Source organism: Mixophyes fleayi, chromosome 3, assembly GCF_038048845.1.
Source record: "Mixophyes fleayi isolate aMixFle1 chromosome 3, aMixFle1.hap1, whole genome shotgun sequence".
NCBI lineage: Eukaryota > Metazoa > Chordata > Amphibia > Anura > Limnodynastidae > Mixophyes > Mixophyes fleayi.
The window spans coordinates 67,248,747-67,267,464 of NC_134404.1; the positions used below are offsets into that span (position 1 = coordinate 67,248,747).

Consider the following 18,718-nt stretch of genomic DNA (forward strand, 5'->3'; position numbering starts at 1 on the left):
CTTTTGTATGTGAATCTTTCTTGTGTGTAAACTAACTTAAAACATACACATTTAAAAAAACAGCAACAAAATTAATAGTATACAACATACTTGCCTACTCTCCCGGAATTCCCGGGAGGCTCCCGAACTTCAGGGAGTCCTCCCGGACTCCCGTAAGAGTAGGCAAATCTCCCAGGTTTGCCAAAATTCATGGCATTGAATGGCGGGGGTGGGGCTTAATCGTGTCATTAAGCCTAGACCCCACTATTCAGTTCCAGGAATTTCGGCATTTTGTTGTGGGGGTGGGGCTATGCGGATCACCACACCCCCTCCTACCCCCGGTCACATGACTTCTCCCCCAGGATCTCCCAGATGAGAAGTTTTGAAAGTTGACATGTATAGTATACAATAGGGTTTAGCAATCTGCAGCTTATCTATACCCTTCAGCACAGCAATTTATAAAACTATATATAACTTTTCTCTGGTTTGAGAAAGTTGTGGTCTAACAGAATTTCAGTGGTTTGGAGAACGGAAGCCACCGTGGTATTGTACAGTATGTGGGCAAATGGAACGAAAAAGTTTTATTAAATGTCTTCCTGTGTCAAAATGTTCAATTATCTACAGCTAAAAGGAAAATTCTACATCTCCTATGAAATTTAAATACATTTATTTAGTGTTTTTTGAACTTGTTAAGGAAAGTCTTATATCTGAGACATTTTGAATACTAATTCAATAATAAAATATGAACAATAGTTCACTTCTTGGTAGTATGCAAAATTTAGCTACATATTGTATAGTGATAGTCACCACAATTCATTGAGTGCTTAAATCATTTTGTTAAACACAAAAAATCAGATTCCTCATTGATAATAATGTGATTAGCAAATTATTGTACTTTCAGGTGAAAAATAAGCAACTAGTATATTATTAGATTATTATTATGAAATATACTTCCCCATGCAAAGGCAGATGGTATAAGGGGGTACCGCCAGTCACAGCAGTGCTATTGCCCTTAGTAGCCCTTTGTTATATTGGGCAAGGCGGAAGTCACCCTATAGCAAAAGGGCTTTTTGCTCTGAAAATATGCCCATTAAACTGTAAGCTCTGTTGGGACAGGGACTGAGATGAATGATCTCTGTAAAGTGCTGCATAATAGATTGGTGCTAAACAAATAAAGGTTAATAGGTAATACTGAGCAGCTTGTACAGCCCTGTGTACACTATATTGTCATTCTTAAATGATTAAATCTTGAATTACTGTACTGAGAACTTCTGGTAATAAGCCTACAGCACAGTAACAGTACAGTTTGTAGTATAAAATACAGTTAATGGGACTGTAAAATCAGGGAAATGAGCCCAATTAAATACATTAAGGAATGTGGGATTGACTATTTTTTTAGCAATTGAAATTTTAAATTAAACACTAAAAATAATTTAATATCCAAAACTTCATATATCTAAGTATTAAATAATGCACACAATCTACAGTATAAAATAAATGCTTGATAGGAATATAAAAATCAGCATTGTTTCCACTTTTTAGGCAACTTAATTACTGGATGCGACTTTAAAAGGCCTGTGTGAAGAAAACCTGTGTGAAAGGAGGAGGAATAAGTAGCACACCACTGACTTAGGAAAATTCAGTTACTTCATGCACTTAACGTGGAACTGGTTCTAAGAAAGTATGTTGTTGGGGAGAGTGAACTATACCATCTAGGTTACCTTGGAAACCATTTGTAGCTTTGTTCACTCAAAAAAAACTTAGTTCAGAAGTTGATCATTTCACACTGCCACATTTCTGGGGTCCACCCTGCCTTCTAAGTCACAATCATCAATAAATAATCTTTCATGTAAGCAGAAGAGCACGTTACAGCAGTTTTGTTAACCTCCTTTCCCACAACTTTAAAACATTTTGCTTTTCAGAAGATTTTATTTGTCCTGTGACTGCAGCAAATGTTCTCATCTTAGACAGGCATCCACGTCATGGTATTATTCAGTCACAACAAGGTGAGACTGCATAAGGATGTCAGTATCAAATACCTATGTCACACAAATATTAATAAATGGACTTTTGTATTATATGTATTTAAGGCTATTTAAGTAAATATAAAACAACGTAAGCCCTAAAATGGTAACAATGTCTCTACATTAAATTTTGAGGGTCACAAGATGTCTTTTCTAATTGAATCTATGTACAGTAAGGTTACTGGCCTTTAGGATTTGTGGGGGCCTTGGACATACTTTACTAGACTTGCTGGTGATCTTCTCTTTAATCGCCAACCCCTTATCTCCATAAACAAGACAATAAAGGATTGTATATGTTCTTTGGGACTATGACATCACTGGGGGTGGAGTAGAGCTAGATTTATATGGAGCATTAATATGTGCACAAACCTTGGCGCCCTATGCCCCATCTACTAGGCACGCCACTTGTACACAAGACTGTAGCTTTGCCTGATATGTCACAAAGCAAAATATAATGGCATTATCCCCTCCTCATACAAGTTCCTTTTTCTCCTTTCTTCATTTTTCTATACTGATGAAGGAAATAATTGTTTGACATAACAAAGAAGTTGCCATGCAGCCTCTGCTGTCCCTAGGCAGAGGCACACTGTGCCTAATACTGTTTCCTGCTCTAGAGAGGAGGTGACGTTTTCTGTTCAAGTTGTACCACAAAGACTGGGCTTAATGAATTTTTACATACCAATTTTACATACCATGCTGCAAGTATGTACACACCTGTATTTGCGGTTTAAGTGTGGAGAGCAGAGCGGTAGCAGTCAGATCATCAGTCACCCTCTGGTTGGTACCAAGTGGCAGGTCAAGGTGGGTGTCTCTGACGTGACTTGAATTGACTGCAGGCAATTTTATTGGCATGCCCCCACAAACCTCAATCTGGCCCTGACAGCCATGTGTAGCCATGCTCAGGGGACTACATAAGGAGGACGATATCAGAAGGAGACAGGCAACTTACTGACTGCCAGTACAGAAGAGGAAATGTCCACACAAGCACTTCCATTGCAAAACTTAATTATTGAATGTGATACTGAGTACTTTGGGAAAAGCAAAAAGGTCTGTCATACCGAGGAGCCTGTGAACTAGAATTTAATCGTATAATCAGTGGGTGAACCCTGTGTTGGATTACATAAAAGGGGTACACAGTGACCACCATGACAAAACAAACTACTCTTCCTAACTTTGTTCATTCAGCAGTAGTATAAATATGACTGTGATCAATATCAGAAAAAAAGATATCTTAATTATATTTATAGTGAAATTGAGCGGGGTGTTATTTATGACCATTCAAGTATTATTCTTCTATATCTACCTACTCTACTATTTCCCACTGTCAGGGATCCGCTCATCTCATCCATGACTTGGATATTACTGTAAGGAGTTAGACGGAGTTCCAGCACTAAATCTTGCATTTGCCTATTACACAGGGTACAGGTCTAGCTGAATCCCAGTACAAAACGGTTCTTTCATCTACATACGCAACTTGAATACTGCCACCACCAATTACATTAGGTCAACAAGACACTGAGGGATATATTTACTAAACTGCAGGTTTGAAAAAGTGCAGATGTTGCCTATAGCAACCAATCATATTCTAGTTATCATTTGTTTTGTACATTCTAGAAAATGACATTCAGAATATAATTGGTTGCTATAGGCAACATCTCTACTTTTTCAAACCTGCAGTTTAGTAAATATACCGCTGAAACTCTTTTACACAAATGTACACACTTTCTGCTAGCTAAAGGGTTAACACTTCACGCACTAATGTTCAAAGGGTTAACACATTATAATCTAGCATTCACTAGAGTATAAAGCATTACGTCTTAAAAGGCTTATGAATTCCTTAGAGTAACAATCACAAACTTATTAAATTAAAGATTTAACATAAAGAGGTACAAGGTTTAGGATATTATGAAAATATATAACAAATGACATACATAAAAAATACAATAATACTTATGATAAAAAGCGATGCAAAGTACTGAATATAGAACACTTATGTAGAATTTTATATTCTTCATGGCGTGAGAAAAGGCAGAAGTGGAACAACTTTAAATTAGATTGATCCCTAAAAGACTGACACCCAGGATATATTTACAAGGGTTTTTAAGATCTACATCCTTCTGCCACAGCCCCTCTTATGTGATGTCATTAGTAGGAGATTATTCCTATGCCAAGAAAGCTTACTCCTCTTTTATTTTAGGTGGAAGCCCTATATTCCACATCACCTTGCTGATTGACAAAACTAACATCTGTAAATACAAATATCCCACTGTCTTTTCAAGAATCTTAATTTATATGGTTATCCTAGATTCATGGCAGGACGGAAATTGGTTATTAGATAGAAATCCACAGTGTTATTAGATAGAAATCCACAGTGTCAGGGGTCGTCCCTGCACATTCACTCGGTGCCAGGGATGGACACCTTCTCCTTTGACAACTCTAGCGTGGTTCTGGCTGGTGGGCGCATGGGCGGTGGTCCTTGTTGCTAGGCAACAGGACGCTGACTGTCAGCATCAGCTGTTATGCCAGCTAATTCCCTGCCACCAATGGGAATGCTGCTCTATCTATTTAAAGGAGACTCTGGCACCATTCTGGTGCCAGGGTATCAAGATCCCTTATGCTCCAGCGTTCCTGTGCACTTCCTAGCATTCTGACTGAATCTTCAGCTCCAGACAAGGCTTCGCTGACCTCCCCTCCTGGTTCTCCTTCTGGCATTACATATTTCCTGGATTGACCTTTGGTTTCCTGACTACGCTTGAGCCTGATCATTTTGTACCTCTCTGCCTGCACGGCCTGACCTCGGATTGCTTGACCTTGCTTATTAATCTACTACTTCACTGGTGGCTAACTAGGAAGGCCGCGACCTGCATGACTCTGCAGCTAACTCCAAACCACCTTGCGGGGGTCCCTGGTGAAGACCAGGGACACGTTTAGACTCCGTGCCTTCTTGTTTAGCAGTGCAAATACCAGTAAATAGGCCTCAGTTACCTGCTTGCCGTGACACACGGACTTGGTGACTCTGTCTGGTCTGAGAGATGATATGCTAAGCTGACTTCCTGAGGCCATTTGTGCACCTTGAAGTATTTAAACTGGTTCCATCCCCCTTGGGCTTACTGACCACAGTCTAAAGCTATTTAACTGATATAAGAGAACAAAGAAAAGAATACACATATTAGTTGCCAACAAGTGAATATAATTTCCAGAAAGTGTTTTTGTCAGGTGAGTTAATTCTATGAAAATCACACATGCATTCCATATCCATACTTTGCATCACTTGAACATTAGTTCACTTTACTGTGCTATGTCTGTATTAAGTGTGATAAAATTGTAGTATGATTAAGTCCAGTGGTCATGTTATGTTGGGTTGTTGGATCAAAGCTCAGCTTGTTCCGTAGATGCACTAAGTAGCGGCTTTTGCAGCTTCATTTAGTGGGACTATACATGGAAGAACCAGAGAGCCAGCTAACCACACAGGAAGTAATATTAAGTCTGGAGCTCTGGATCTCTCCAAAATAATACAAGGTTTAATTCAGGGAGGTTACCAGAGCTAAGTTAATCAATAGTGATTAGGTTTCCTTTGTTGAGAACCACTGTGCAAGCCTGCACCAGACTTTATGGAGCCAGAGGTGGCAGGGGGTCCAGGAGTGAGATGAGCAGCTGTCAATTTCTGTCCAACCCCAGGATATAAAGGTTCCCAATCAGGTAGCCAGCAGATTTTGCTCCCTCCCTGTACCCAGAAGTCAAAAACATAAGAACCAGAGCCAGTATGAAAGGCTGTGCCCGGAGACCAGAAGACTCAGAGATACAGTGGTGAGATTCTGGAGCCTGGTTGTCAGGACTAGCTAGGGGTTTATAGCTCCTGCTGGACTATTCAACAAATGGGATACTACATCAAAAGAATGCTGGTACCGGCTATATTCTTCCTTTAATCTCAAATCTTGCGGGTCTTGTGGATTTGTGTCCAACCAAAAGTGGGTTGACGGTGAGGTGGGATCATTGTCGTGCTGGCAGCAACAGGAGAGGAGCCTACAAATGATCAAGGTGAAGCGGATTCCCAAGGATTTTATATAAGGAGACCGTTTTTATACTATAATTGTATTCCCTGTAGGTTATGTTACAACTGCTATTGTATAATTGATTTAATTATTTCATAAAAAGTGTTATAGCTCTGTTAGATAATTGGATGTTACCAATTTTAAGAATTCTTTATTCATACATTTGTCTGGATGTGAAAATAAGTTCTCATGTCAACAGTACTTCAGGTGAGTCATAAGTTGAAGACAGCCAGTTAAGTACTGATTTAATGCAGGAGTTTTTCCCCGTTAACTCCACGTACACTCTCTGCTGGTTGCCACTCCAAACTCACTCCAAAATTCCCCCAGCATGCCCTCAGACCTCCACTGGCCATAAAATGCGGTCAAATGCCTTCAGAATCCCACAAACCCTCAGATCCAATATGTACTCTAAAATCCTGTCACATCCTGCACTCACCTGAGCCTGTGTGATGTATGACAAAGAATTAATCACAACAAAACCACCTGATCTGTCTAAAAATTATTTAAATCCCCCTTTAATTATATCTCACATTCACTATTATTTGTCCAATACTGCTACTACTAAGTTTTGATCCCAAAACTAATTTTTGCAGAAGTTCTTTGATTCTCCCTGCTTTGAACTAACCAAAGTTATCCCTCCTATGTCATTTATGTTCCGCTTCTAATAACAAATCTAGCATTGCATTTCTTTAAGAATACAAATACAGAATGTTATTAAATGGAGATCAATATGATGAAAAATGTCACAATGCTTAAGGTATAAAAAATATAATAAAATGAGTTTCTTGAAATAAAAAGAAATAACAGAAAAATTAACACTCATGTTTAGTCCTGTGATTTGATGGCCTCCAGGACAGCAAGAATACAGACAGCTTCTCAGATTGACACCCACAAAGACTGATAATGAATATGTTTTTCATAGTTTTTAAGCACATTTATTTCTTCCCACAGCCCCCCTTCATGAGAGGTCACTCAAAGAAGTTCTGTGAGTTAATTGGTTTTACGACCTGGTTGCTTCTTTTGTGTTCAAGAGAAATGTTTCTTGTGATGAAATTATAATTTATGATCTTTCCTCTGGAACATACAAGCGTCATAATATTAAATTCAATTCAACAAAGCATAAATTTATACACAGATGCATACTAAACATGAATATGAAAAATGTATTATTTGGGACAATACTTAATTTCTATAGCTTCACTATAAAGCTGATCTTTAAGTTTTATATATGTCATGTGCCTATTTGCACTGATTATGAATACATTTAGAGATCTATTTCAGTAGGAATTATGAATAATATATATTTGATGTTTACATTTTCTATACAAAACATAAGGACTGAAAATGATCACACTATCTTACCATTTGCTGTGCCATAAAGGCTTTTTTTTACAGGCTGTTGGTGAGACATTCAGCTTATCTAAGTGAAAATAATCTCTTAATAAGAGGACCCTAGCTTCAACAGGGTGCTTGGTGAGAGCAAATGGCCAGGGGAGATGGCCAGCATAGTCAACTTAACCCTTTCTTTACTTGCCCACATTGAGTTCATATGTTAAAACAAGTCATATCTGGGTAAGCAATTATTTATATATTTTACATTTGTATTTAACTTGGGATTAGGCCATAATCACAACACTCACACACCTCACATCTCTCCACATGTCCCTCATACCTCTCCACATGTCCCTCATACCTCTCCACATGTCCCTCATACCTCTCCACATGTCCCTCATACCAAACCACATGCACCTCACATCTCTCCAGATGTCCATCATACCTCTCCACAACTCAGACCTCCTGACATGTCCCTCATAACTAACCACACGCCTTTCACACCTCTCCACATGTCCCTCTTACCTTCCACAATTCAGACGTCCTGACAATGCCCCTCAACCCTAATCACATGACCCCACACACATCTCCACATGCCCCTCACACCTCTCCACATGTCCCTCACACCTCTCCACATATCCCTCATACCTCTCCACAACTCAAACCTCCTGACATGCCCCTCATACCAAACCACATGTGCCTCACACCTCTCCACATGCCCCTCACACCTCTCCACATATCCCTCATACCTCTCCACAACTCAAACCTCCTGACATGCTCCTCACACTTACCCACATACCCCTCACACATCCACATGCCCCTCACACCTCTCCACATGTCCCTCATCTCATACCTCTCCACATGTCCCTCATACCTCTCCACATGTCCCTCATACCTCTCCACATGTCCCTCATACCAAACCACATGCACCTCACATCTCTCCAGATGTCCATCATACCTCTCCACAACTCAGACCTCCTGACATGTCCCTCATAACTAACCACACGCTTTTCACACCTCTCCACATGTCCCTCATACCTTCCACAATTCAGACCTCCTGACAATGCCCCTCAACCCTTATCACATGACCCCACACACATCTCCACATGCCCCTCACACCTCTCCACATATCCCTCACACCTCTCCACATATCCCTCATACCTCTCCACAACTCAAACCTCCTGACATACCCCTCATACCAAACCACATGTGCCTCACACCTCTCCACATGCCCCTCACACCTCTCCACATATCCCTCATACCTCTCCACAACTCAAACCTCCTGACATGCTCCTCACACTTACCCACATACCCCTCACACATCTCCACATGCCCCTCACACCTCTCCACATGTCTCTCATACCTCTCCACAACTCAAACCTCCTGACATGCTCCTCACACTTACCCACATACCCCTCACACATCTCCACATGCCACTCACACCTCTCCACATGTCCCTCATACCTCTCCACAACTCAAACCTCCTGACATGCTCCTCACACTTGCCCACATACCCCTCACACATCTCCACATGCCACTCAGACCTCCTGACATTCCTCACACATCTAACCAAGTGTACTATTACCTCCCCACATGCCCCACTCACTGGGTAAACTACAGCCTAAAAGTACTAGTCTTCACAGCCAGAGCCTAAAGGAAAAGGAAGGTGAGTTCCTGGTTTTTGTTACCGCTCAGAGAATATTAGAATTTTATGACCCAAATCCCGAGTTAATCAGATACACATGAATGTATAAAATGTGATATCATCTATGAATTTGCCTGTGTTATTCTAGGACACTCTGTACCAATACCCAGCAGGGTATTTAAATGCAGAGGAACTATGAAATAACTTGGTCACCTCTAGGGGTGGAGGGTGTAGTTTCAAAAATCTTCTGGTGTAGGCCATGTCCTGTCACTGGAGTAATTTTTTTGAACCAAACAAGACATCAGGGCTCCGGCTCAGATGGGGGGCTTGAACTTGAAGCACAAAACAATTATGTGCTCTGAGAGCACATGGATGTTTCCTAAAACTTATATAGGAAAAACCTAATTCCTCTTAAATATATTTCCTATGATCATTATAAGTAGTGACCAAACACATATTCATGTGTTCAGTAATCCAAATGGAGATATCAAGTAACATGAATAGACAAGACATCCGCTACTTGAAATAATATATCAGCAACGCTAACAATTTAAGTACTTGAGGCGGTCAATTCACAAGCAGCCAATTAGAAGCAGTTGTAATGGGCGGCTTATAGTCATCAGCACCCAGAAGAGAGGGGGGCCAAAGTGCAATGGCAGAGTGTATAGGAGGGCCAAAGTAGCATGGCAGAGTGTGAAGGGGGGGGGGGCAAAGCAGCATGGCACAGGGTGATGAAGGGGGGCCAGGAGAAGGGGGGAGCAAAAGCAGCATGGAGGGCGCAGTGTGATCATAAGGGGGCACAGCATGGTGATGAAGGGGCACAGTAATCTGTGTGTGTGATGGCACAGCAGGCTTGTGGCAATGTAATGTGTGTATGTGGTAGGAGGTGGCTAACTAATGGGTGTTATTATGTTTGTGGGGTGATGGTGGGGCAATTTAATTTTACAGTGGGGACTATTAATTTAAGATGGGGTGCTTTGGGGGCTATTAATTGAATGTGGAGGTAAGTTTGAGGAGCATGAGGTCTATTTATTAAATGTGACTATGAATTATTTAATGGCAGTGACGGTTGCAGGAAATCGGTATATTTATTATAAGTAAATGCTATTAATTTATTGCTGGTGCTGTTTGGAGGGAGGGAAATAGGTTTATTTATTAAATGGGAATACTATTACTTTAATGTTGGGGCTGGAGGAAGGCCTAAGTATTAATCATGAGTCCTATTGATTTAACGCCGGGGGTGGTTGGAATTTTCTAAATGTACCCTTTTTTTTTCCAAATAGGTCCCCCAAACATTCCAGGATCCAGACAAGCTGCAACTGAAGAAACCAGCAGCCACAGGTGGTAAAAGTGATAAGAACAGGTAGTAGAGTAGGACAGTCTGTCAAATGTTCTGATTCTAGTGGGAAAATCCTGATTTTTGGTGACTGTTCTGCCCAATCTAAGGGGCAGGTCAAGACTGTGTACACTTTATATACACACTGCATTCTTTATATAATACACTATGATGCTAGCTGTCCTTCGTGGGCTGACCACTCCCTCTCTATTGTCTGGTCTCGCCTCTTTTATGGCTGGCCACACCCCCTCTGGTGGGCCCATAGCGTTGAAGTCTACCTTCATGCCCCAGTCATACACTGCCAGTGGGTCTATTTACAAAAGTGTGATCAGCCACAAGCCTCTGTTTAAACAGCCGTTTTCTCTGGATAATGGCCATTGCATCGATTGGCACAATTTATCAAGGAGTTAACTCAGGAAAGATCAGAGATTTATCCATATTAACCTACTTTTCATTGGTTACCACAGTTCCCATGGTGACTATGATGATAGTAATTTATGAAGCAGCGAAAATCGGTGTTAGCTTACATTTCATATGGGATCCAGTGACCCCATAGGCTTCAGAAAGGCTTTGCTTGATCCCTTGCTGGGTCAGATTACTATGAACTTGCGCTGACATTTGTTGCACATGCGCATTTCACTTTCTGTGGAGGAAGGTAGTGTTCACTGGGGCTCCCAGAGCAGCCCCGGCATAGTAAATAGCAGCAGTACTGCATTATGTATTGCTGTGATTTGCAGCGATACATGATTGTTACCACTGCTAAATAATAAATAGAACCCCAGGTCACCTAACAGCTATTATCAGTCTTTGGGAAAACAATCAAAATGTAAGCTGTGCATTTTCAATGCCAGTCCCAGGCACAGTTGGTATAAGCTTGGATGTAAGTTCCACAATTTCCGTATTTTTCTCCTTTTATTTTTATATTGTTTGTACCATATGTTATATGTCATCTTTATTGTTGTTATATTCTATAAGCATTGTACCTTTTTTTGTACATTAAATTTCAATTTCATAAGTTCCTGTGCTTATTGTTCTAAACAAACCCACAACCTGTTTAGCCTATGAGATAGGTGCTGCAATTCTGTATGGCCCCTTATTGTAGCTTCAAGTCATGTGTGTGCTGAGTGTGGTTTGTGACAGGTTAAAGTTAGTGAGGAGCAGTTTCCTTCCAAATTAGAGAGGATACTTTGTTAGATTAGGAATCAAGAGAGTCTTAGTCCTGACAAGTGCCATGATATTCAGCAGTGCACAAGCCCAGGTACAAAAAAAATCATCATACTACACAAAACCCTCTTGTGGTAAGATACACTGCACTAAACTCACACTGCCAACTGTCCACTGGATGCATCTCAAGATGTGTCCAGCTCAAAAACAGTAACATTTGTGCTAGGTGTATGCCAGGCTTATGTATATTACCTTTTCCACACAATAGCGTAGAGATGTGGCTTGAGGCTATCTGACCTTGTTAATAGTAAATGCTAATGCTGCATTACACTAATTGTACTCTATAATAATGTAAAGAAGTGTCATATACAGAAACAAGGATAATGTCTTGATAGTTAATAATAAATGTGTATGCTCAACATAAAATATAATTACGCGTGAACACAAACACAATTTAACTGAAATTAAATTCAAACATAAATTGTTTTCCCTTTTAAAAAATGCTCTGGTTTGCTTCCACACTCCAAACACATTGTGGCAGGTGTTACGTCAGTATCTATCGTTTGCACTACAGATTCTCTGATGCGATTTCTGTGGTTACAAAGCACATAGGTTTTATTGGCAAAGTATTACAAGGCAAAGTTTGGTATGCATACGCTTGCGCTGTTAGCACTAAACAAGTTTCTATCAGAACACTCTGGTTTCCAAAGCCAGAGGTGAACAATGTATAACACTGTACAGTTGTAAACAGCAGTGACATCACAAAGATGCACAGTTACAGTATAAAAGTCCACATTCATAGGTCGATGGGTCATGACCTACCAGGAACTAGGTCATTGTTCCTTGAGGTAACTAGGTGTCCTTCCTCAGGCTCTTGCCTCTAGACATGTATAAACTGGTTCTTTTTTTACATCTCTGGGCTTGCTATTTGGTGTATAAAAAGGTGATATTATTTATAACTAACGTTCGCAAGGTGCTAACGCTACATAAATAATACCGGAAATGTTCTCATGCAATTGGGAACAGTATTATACCAAACTCTATGTAATTTAATGTAATGTTGGAAACATGAATTAGCTTCTTCACCTATTAATATTTTTATTTTATATTTTTATATTTTTATTAAAAGATAATAAATATGTTAAACTTATTTTAATGTTGTTACAATAATTACGTTGTCTATTAATAGCATATCAACTGATTGTAGTGTACAGAAATTATTTATTACCACCTTTGTCCAATTATTATTCAACATAGGTTAAGTGGTTGATGACAAAAATGGACACTAGTGTGTGTGTTAGGGAATTTAGACTGTAAGCTCCAATGGGACAGGGACTGATGTCAGTGATTATATACAACAGCAACTGAGTGCACCTAAGATGGCTGCCTCAACTTCTGCAAAAAGAATATGTAAAAAAAATGCTTTGAGTGCTATTGGGAGGAATGTGTTATATAAATAAAGAATGATGATGATGATGATGATTATTAAACATCAAATGGAAATCTTTCCTTCAGTAATCCAAATGGAGATATCAAGTAACATAAATAGACAAGACATCCGCTACTTGAAATAATATATCAGCAACGCTAACAATTTAAGTACTGGAAGGGGTCAATTCACAAGCAGCCAATTAGAAGCAGTTGTAATGGGCTGCTAATAGTCATCAGCACCCAGAAGAGATTCACCTCCCAATTGTGTCACAAATACATGACAATGCCTGTACTGTACACGCTCGCCCAATCTACCTCTCCAGTTGTAGGAAGACACAAGACATGAATACAGAGGTCTGCGTCTGGCATAGAAACCCGTAGCTTAAACAAAAGCAGTCATATGTCCAACTCTAAATGAGCCCCAATACGTCCACTAATAATCTGAGCTGCAGTAAATCATTGATGATAAAAATACCACTAATGAATGTACCGACCATAGATTACTGCTAGTGAGAAATCAATGGTGTGGCTGGATCACTGATAAATAACTTTTGGTTTTAATTTATTTAAAGGAAATAGCACAGGGAGCTTATTTATATAATTGCATATGCACTAATATTTTATGTTGTATATATTCTGAGATAGGAATTCGTTATTTCTGAGACCAGGGTAAAAACTCATTTTTCCTGTTCTAACCTTACTAAAGGATATGCCTTATTTCTGATGTATATATCTGATACAATACGCCTTTGTGGATGGAGGTCTTTTGTGTATTGGCATGCGTTTTGTATGGAAGTGTCATTGTGTGGAATATGTAAGGTTGCTAGTGGAAACCTCCAATTAGGCATATGTGGAAGGACGCCTGATAGTAGGAATTGCTGACAAAGTTTTGTGATGAAGTGTCATGCCTGCTCTGGCCAAAGGCCCAGCAGGGGGTCGTTACTGTGTGGCCTTTTGTCCAGAGTAAATTTCATAGATAAGGGCAATTTTTTTAAGCTTTGCAATGCATGTAAATCCATGTTTGTGTAAATAGGGTACACCCTAAAGCTAAAAATAGCCTGTTTCTGAACTGTATAAAAGGCACTAGCTTGTATTTAACTTGTTCTTCTGATTTTCATCTGACCTGATCACACTTGTACCTTCAACAAGTGTGAGAGCAAATAAACATCTTGCTTCAAGACCTGCTTGAAAACATCTTCAATATTGCTGTATTCCTGTGATCTGCAGATTAAACCCAAAATCTAATCCGTTCTCCGGCTGTCTCTGAGGTTTGGACCCAAGCTTTTCCAGTACCACTGCTCTGCCTGCTACCCATGCAGCCCTGTACAGTGTGATAGGCCAGGGGGATTCATTCACAGCAACCCTGATCCATAGTAATAGGTCAGGAGTACCAGCCCAGGTACACCAGCAACGAGGTACGCTAGCAGCGTCAGTTACCCAGAAGAAACCCTGTACTGGATGCAGGTAAGGAGTCTAGTGGTGGCAGCTCGTGTAAGCCCCTCCTACTGCGACAAGAGGGCGCATGGGAGATAACGAAAGGGAACGGTGGCAAAGTAAGCCCAGATGGTTCCCAGCAACAACGGACAGGGTGGTATATGCGGTCCATCCTGTCACAGCCACATTTAACGAACCTTTACACCAGTGAGGTCAAATGAGGGCCCCTCTCCCTTGTAGTGTACATCATCATCACCAGTTATTTATATAATGCCACTTAGACTGTAAGCTCCAATGGGGCAGGGACTGATGTGAGTGAGTCCTCTGTACAACGCTGTGGAATTAGTGGCGCTATATAAATAAATGATGATGATGATGATGATGATGACCATATGAAGAGCAGAGATCTGAAGGTAAATCCTGTCAGTGTGTATGCATGAATCATCAGACTTTAAGTCGTAGATTCAATCAAGTTGGTTGGAAAATTCTTCAGTGTGTACTAAACCTTTTTAGTTTCAAATTCAAACGCAGTCTTCTACCTTCACCATACATCACCCATTGTGATTAAACTTACAGACATTAGCACCATTGAAAGCCTTGTATCTTAAGCTTTTAATAACCTTGGGCCTGATTCATTAAGGATCTTAAATGAAGAGGTATCTTATTTAAGTCTCCTGGACAAAATCATATTACAATGCTAGGGGTGCAAAGTAGTTTTCTGTTTTGCACATAAGTTAAATACTGGCTGTTTTTTCATGTAGCACACAAATATCAACTTTAAATTTCAGTGTACAAATAAGCTATCAAGTATTTGTATGCTACATGAAAAAACAGCCAGTATTTAACTTTTGTGCAAAACAGAAAACTAGTTTGCACCCCTAGCATTGTAATATGATTTTGTCCAGGAGACTTAAATAAGATACCTCTTCATTTAAGATCCTTAATGAATCAAGACCCTTGTTATTACTGTTTGTTGCTGGGTTCCTCACCAATAGGCAATTGAGCATGAAAAAGACCTCATTTAAAGGTTGAAACGTGTTGGATGTGGAGGCTCATCCTTCCTAAAGGACATATGAAAATACCACTACTAGAATTCCATCAACTGGAGTTTGCAACATTGTGACAATCCCGGGAACTCCAATGTCTATCATTGTCTCCATCTGGCAGTTACGCCTTTGTATTCAAATATGTCCTTGGAGATTATTTTGTTTTTTATGTTTTATGTACCTATAAAAAAATATTTAACATTAAACATGATATTTTAAACATTATCCCACGGGATATAATTCCTTTTTACATGCTAAAGGTTTATTAAAGGCACCGAATATTATTGTTCTAGTAAGTGCACCCCCTAAGGGGGAAAGGAAAACAGAAACACTTGAACACTAATTGAAGACACTACATAGTTTGAAGTGTGGATTTGGAAAATTATATTGTTTATATAACAGAATCATGCTTTGTTTGCAGTTTTTATTTTCTTTTTTTTACAGATGTATCTTCATTACAGGAATTTTTGAGAGAACGTTTTCACACAGTTGGAAGAGGAACTGAAAAATCTTCAAGATAAATCGAAGTTTTGTTTTTTTTTCAAAATTTCTTTATTGAAGAATGTCAAACACGTACACATCAGTATACAAATTAAAACAAACATATGTTTATACATAATAATAGATGTATTTTTTATTTATTTTCTTGTTTATGTGAACACGGTCAGTAGCGCTGAAAACTCTAATTATTGTATATAATATTTTGTATTTGGAAGATGTGTGTCCTCCATAGAGTAATACAGCTGCAATTTACAGGAGCGCAGTTCATAGTCTAATATTCTTATAAATGTTTCTACTAGGCTGCTGAGCAGAGTCTGGCCCCCAGCCCTGGGCTACAAGTTGCCAGCCTGCCCCTGGTCATGCTGACACTGGCAGGTCTGTGACTTATGTTTGAATTTACTAAGAAAAATAGTAATGAATTAATGTGTATGGAATATGATTAAGTCTTCTCCACCATTCTGCTCAGTGACTGTAACACTAAGAAACAACACAGTAATAACTGCTCGGAATGACGTCATGGCCGCCATTTTCCCTGCTCTCACTTCAAACTCGCCGCCAGCATGGAAGCGGTTAATACGTTTCTAAGGTTACAGCGCAGGAGACAGAACCAAGATCTAGCGAGCAAAGGGTAGATTACATGATGATCACGCCCAGAGGGCGGGGTTTAGCTTTGGATCCCGCCCACTCGCTAGGAGCGCCTGGATATTGGGGAAAGTAAGGAGGAGAGAGGAATGCGAGGACAAGTGGGAGGAGGAATGGGCGGGGTCACACGGGATAACTTGTAGAAGGAATGGGCGGGGCTAACCGGGATAACGGGGAGGAGAGCTGTACCGAGGGGAGCTCCGGGCCTGGGGCACGTAATCCGCAGACGGTGTGAAGATCCTGTGCGTGGACTAGGAGGAGAGATGTGGCAACCGGCGAGCGAGAGATTGCAGGTAAGATGCAGCCGGGGACGAGAGCCTATGAGGGTAGCTCCGTGCCAGAGATATTGCTACAGCCAGGGGCCCAGGGCTGAGGGGCCCAGGGCTGAGTGGCTGCTGGCAGTGTTAGGAGTGAAGTCTATGAGCGCTGTGAGTGTTACGGTGTCCCAATGGGCACGCGAGAGCAGGGTAGTGATTGTGTTAGTATATGTGTATTGTTGTGGGGGTTAGGATAATGGCAGAATTATAATGGTATTCTTGGGTGGTGTCATGAAAGAAAAGGGTATTACTGCTGGGCAGAGGGGGCAACAGGAGAAAAGGAGCAGGATGACTGGTGGGCAGAGGGGGCAACGGGAGAAAAGGAGGAGGATGACTGCTGGGCAGAGGGGGCAACAGGAGAAAAGGAGGAGGATGACTGGTGGACAGAGGGGGCAACAGGAGAAAAGGAGGAGGATGACTGGTGGACAGAGGGGGCAACAGGAGAAAAGGAGGAAGATGACTGCTGGGCAGAGGGGGCAACAGGAGAAAAGGAGGAGGATGACTGCTGGGCAGTGGGGGCAACAGGAGAAAAGGAGGAGGATGACTGCTGGGCAGAGGGGGCAACAGGAGAAAAGGAGGAGGATGACTGGTGGGCAGAGGGGGCAACGGGAGAAAAGGAGGAAGATGACTGCTGGGCAGAGGGGGCAACAGGAGAAAAGGAGGAGGATGACTGCTGGGCAGTGGGGGCAACAGGAGAAAAGGAGGAGGATGACTTGTGGGCAGAGGGGGCAACATGAGAAAAGGAGGAGGATGACTGGTGGGCAGAGGGGGCAACGGGAGAAAAGGAGGAGGATGACTGGTGGGCAGAGGGGGCAACGGGAGAAAAGGAGGAGGATGACTGCTGGGCAGAGGGGGCAACAGGAGAAAAGGAGGAGGATGACTGCTGGGCAGTGGGGGCAACGGGAGAAAAGGAGGAGGATGACTGCTGGGCAGAGGGGGCAACGGGAGAAGAGGAGGAGGATGACTGGTGGGCAGAGGGGGCAATGGGAGAAAAGGAGGAAGATGACTGCTGGGCAGAGGGGGCAACAGGAGAAAAGGAGGAGGACGACTGGTGGGCAGTGGGGGCAACAGGAGAAAAGGAGGAGGATGACTGCTGGGCAGTGGGGGCAACAGGAGAAAAGGAGGAGGATGACTGCTGGGCAGAAGGGGCAATGGAAGAAAAGGAGGAGGATGACTGGTGGGCAGAGGGGGTAACAGGAGAAAAGGAGGAGGGTGACTGCTGGGCAGAGGGGGTAACGGGAGAAAAGGAGGAGGATGACTGGTGGGCAGAGGGGGCAACGGGAGAAAAGGAGGAGGATGACTGGTGGGCAGAGGGGGTAACAGGAGAAAAGGAGGAGGATGACTGCTGGGCAGTGGGGGCAACTGGCGAAAAGGAGGAAGATGACTGCTGGGCAGAGGGGGCAATGGAAAAAAAGGAGGGGGATGACTGCTGGGCAGAGGGCAACAGGAGAAAAGGAGGAGGATGACTGCTGGGCAGAGGGGGCAATGGTAGAAAAGGAGGAGGATGACTGGTGGGCAGAGGGGGCAACAGGAGAAAAGGAGGAGGATGACTGGTGGGCAGTGGGGGCAACAGGAGAAAAGGAGGAGGATGACTGCTGGGCAGAGGGGGCAACAGGAGAAAAGGAGGAGGATGACTGGTGGGCAGAGGGGGCAATGGGAGAAAAGGAGGAGGATGACTGGTGGGCAGAGGGGGCAACGGGAGAAAAGGAGGAGGATGACTGCTGGGCAGAGGGGATAACAGGAGAAAAGGAGGAGGATGACTGGTGGGCAGAGGGGGCAACGGGAGAAAAGGAGGAAGATGACTGCTGGGCAGAG

General features: G+C 41.9%; 1 protein-coding gene across 2 annotated transcripts in view; it reads left to right on the forward strand.

The window, feature by feature from the left end:
- The first annotated feature begins 16,721 nt into the window (after positions 1-16,721).
- Positions 16,722-18,718, forward strand: part of PID1 (phosphotyrosine interaction domain containing 1) — a 50,415-nt gene continuing 48,418 nt past the window's right edge. Inside the window, exon 1 of one of the 2 annotated variants that reach the window (XM_075201651.1) lies at positions 16,722-16,879. In XM_075201651.1, the coding sequence (XP_075057752.1) occupies positions 16,850-16,879 (30 nt within the window). In that variant the 5' untranslated portion in view covers positions 16,722-16,849. The remainder of the gene's footprint in view (positions 16,880-18,718) is intronic. The other variant, XM_075201650.1, reaches the window with a different exon arrangement.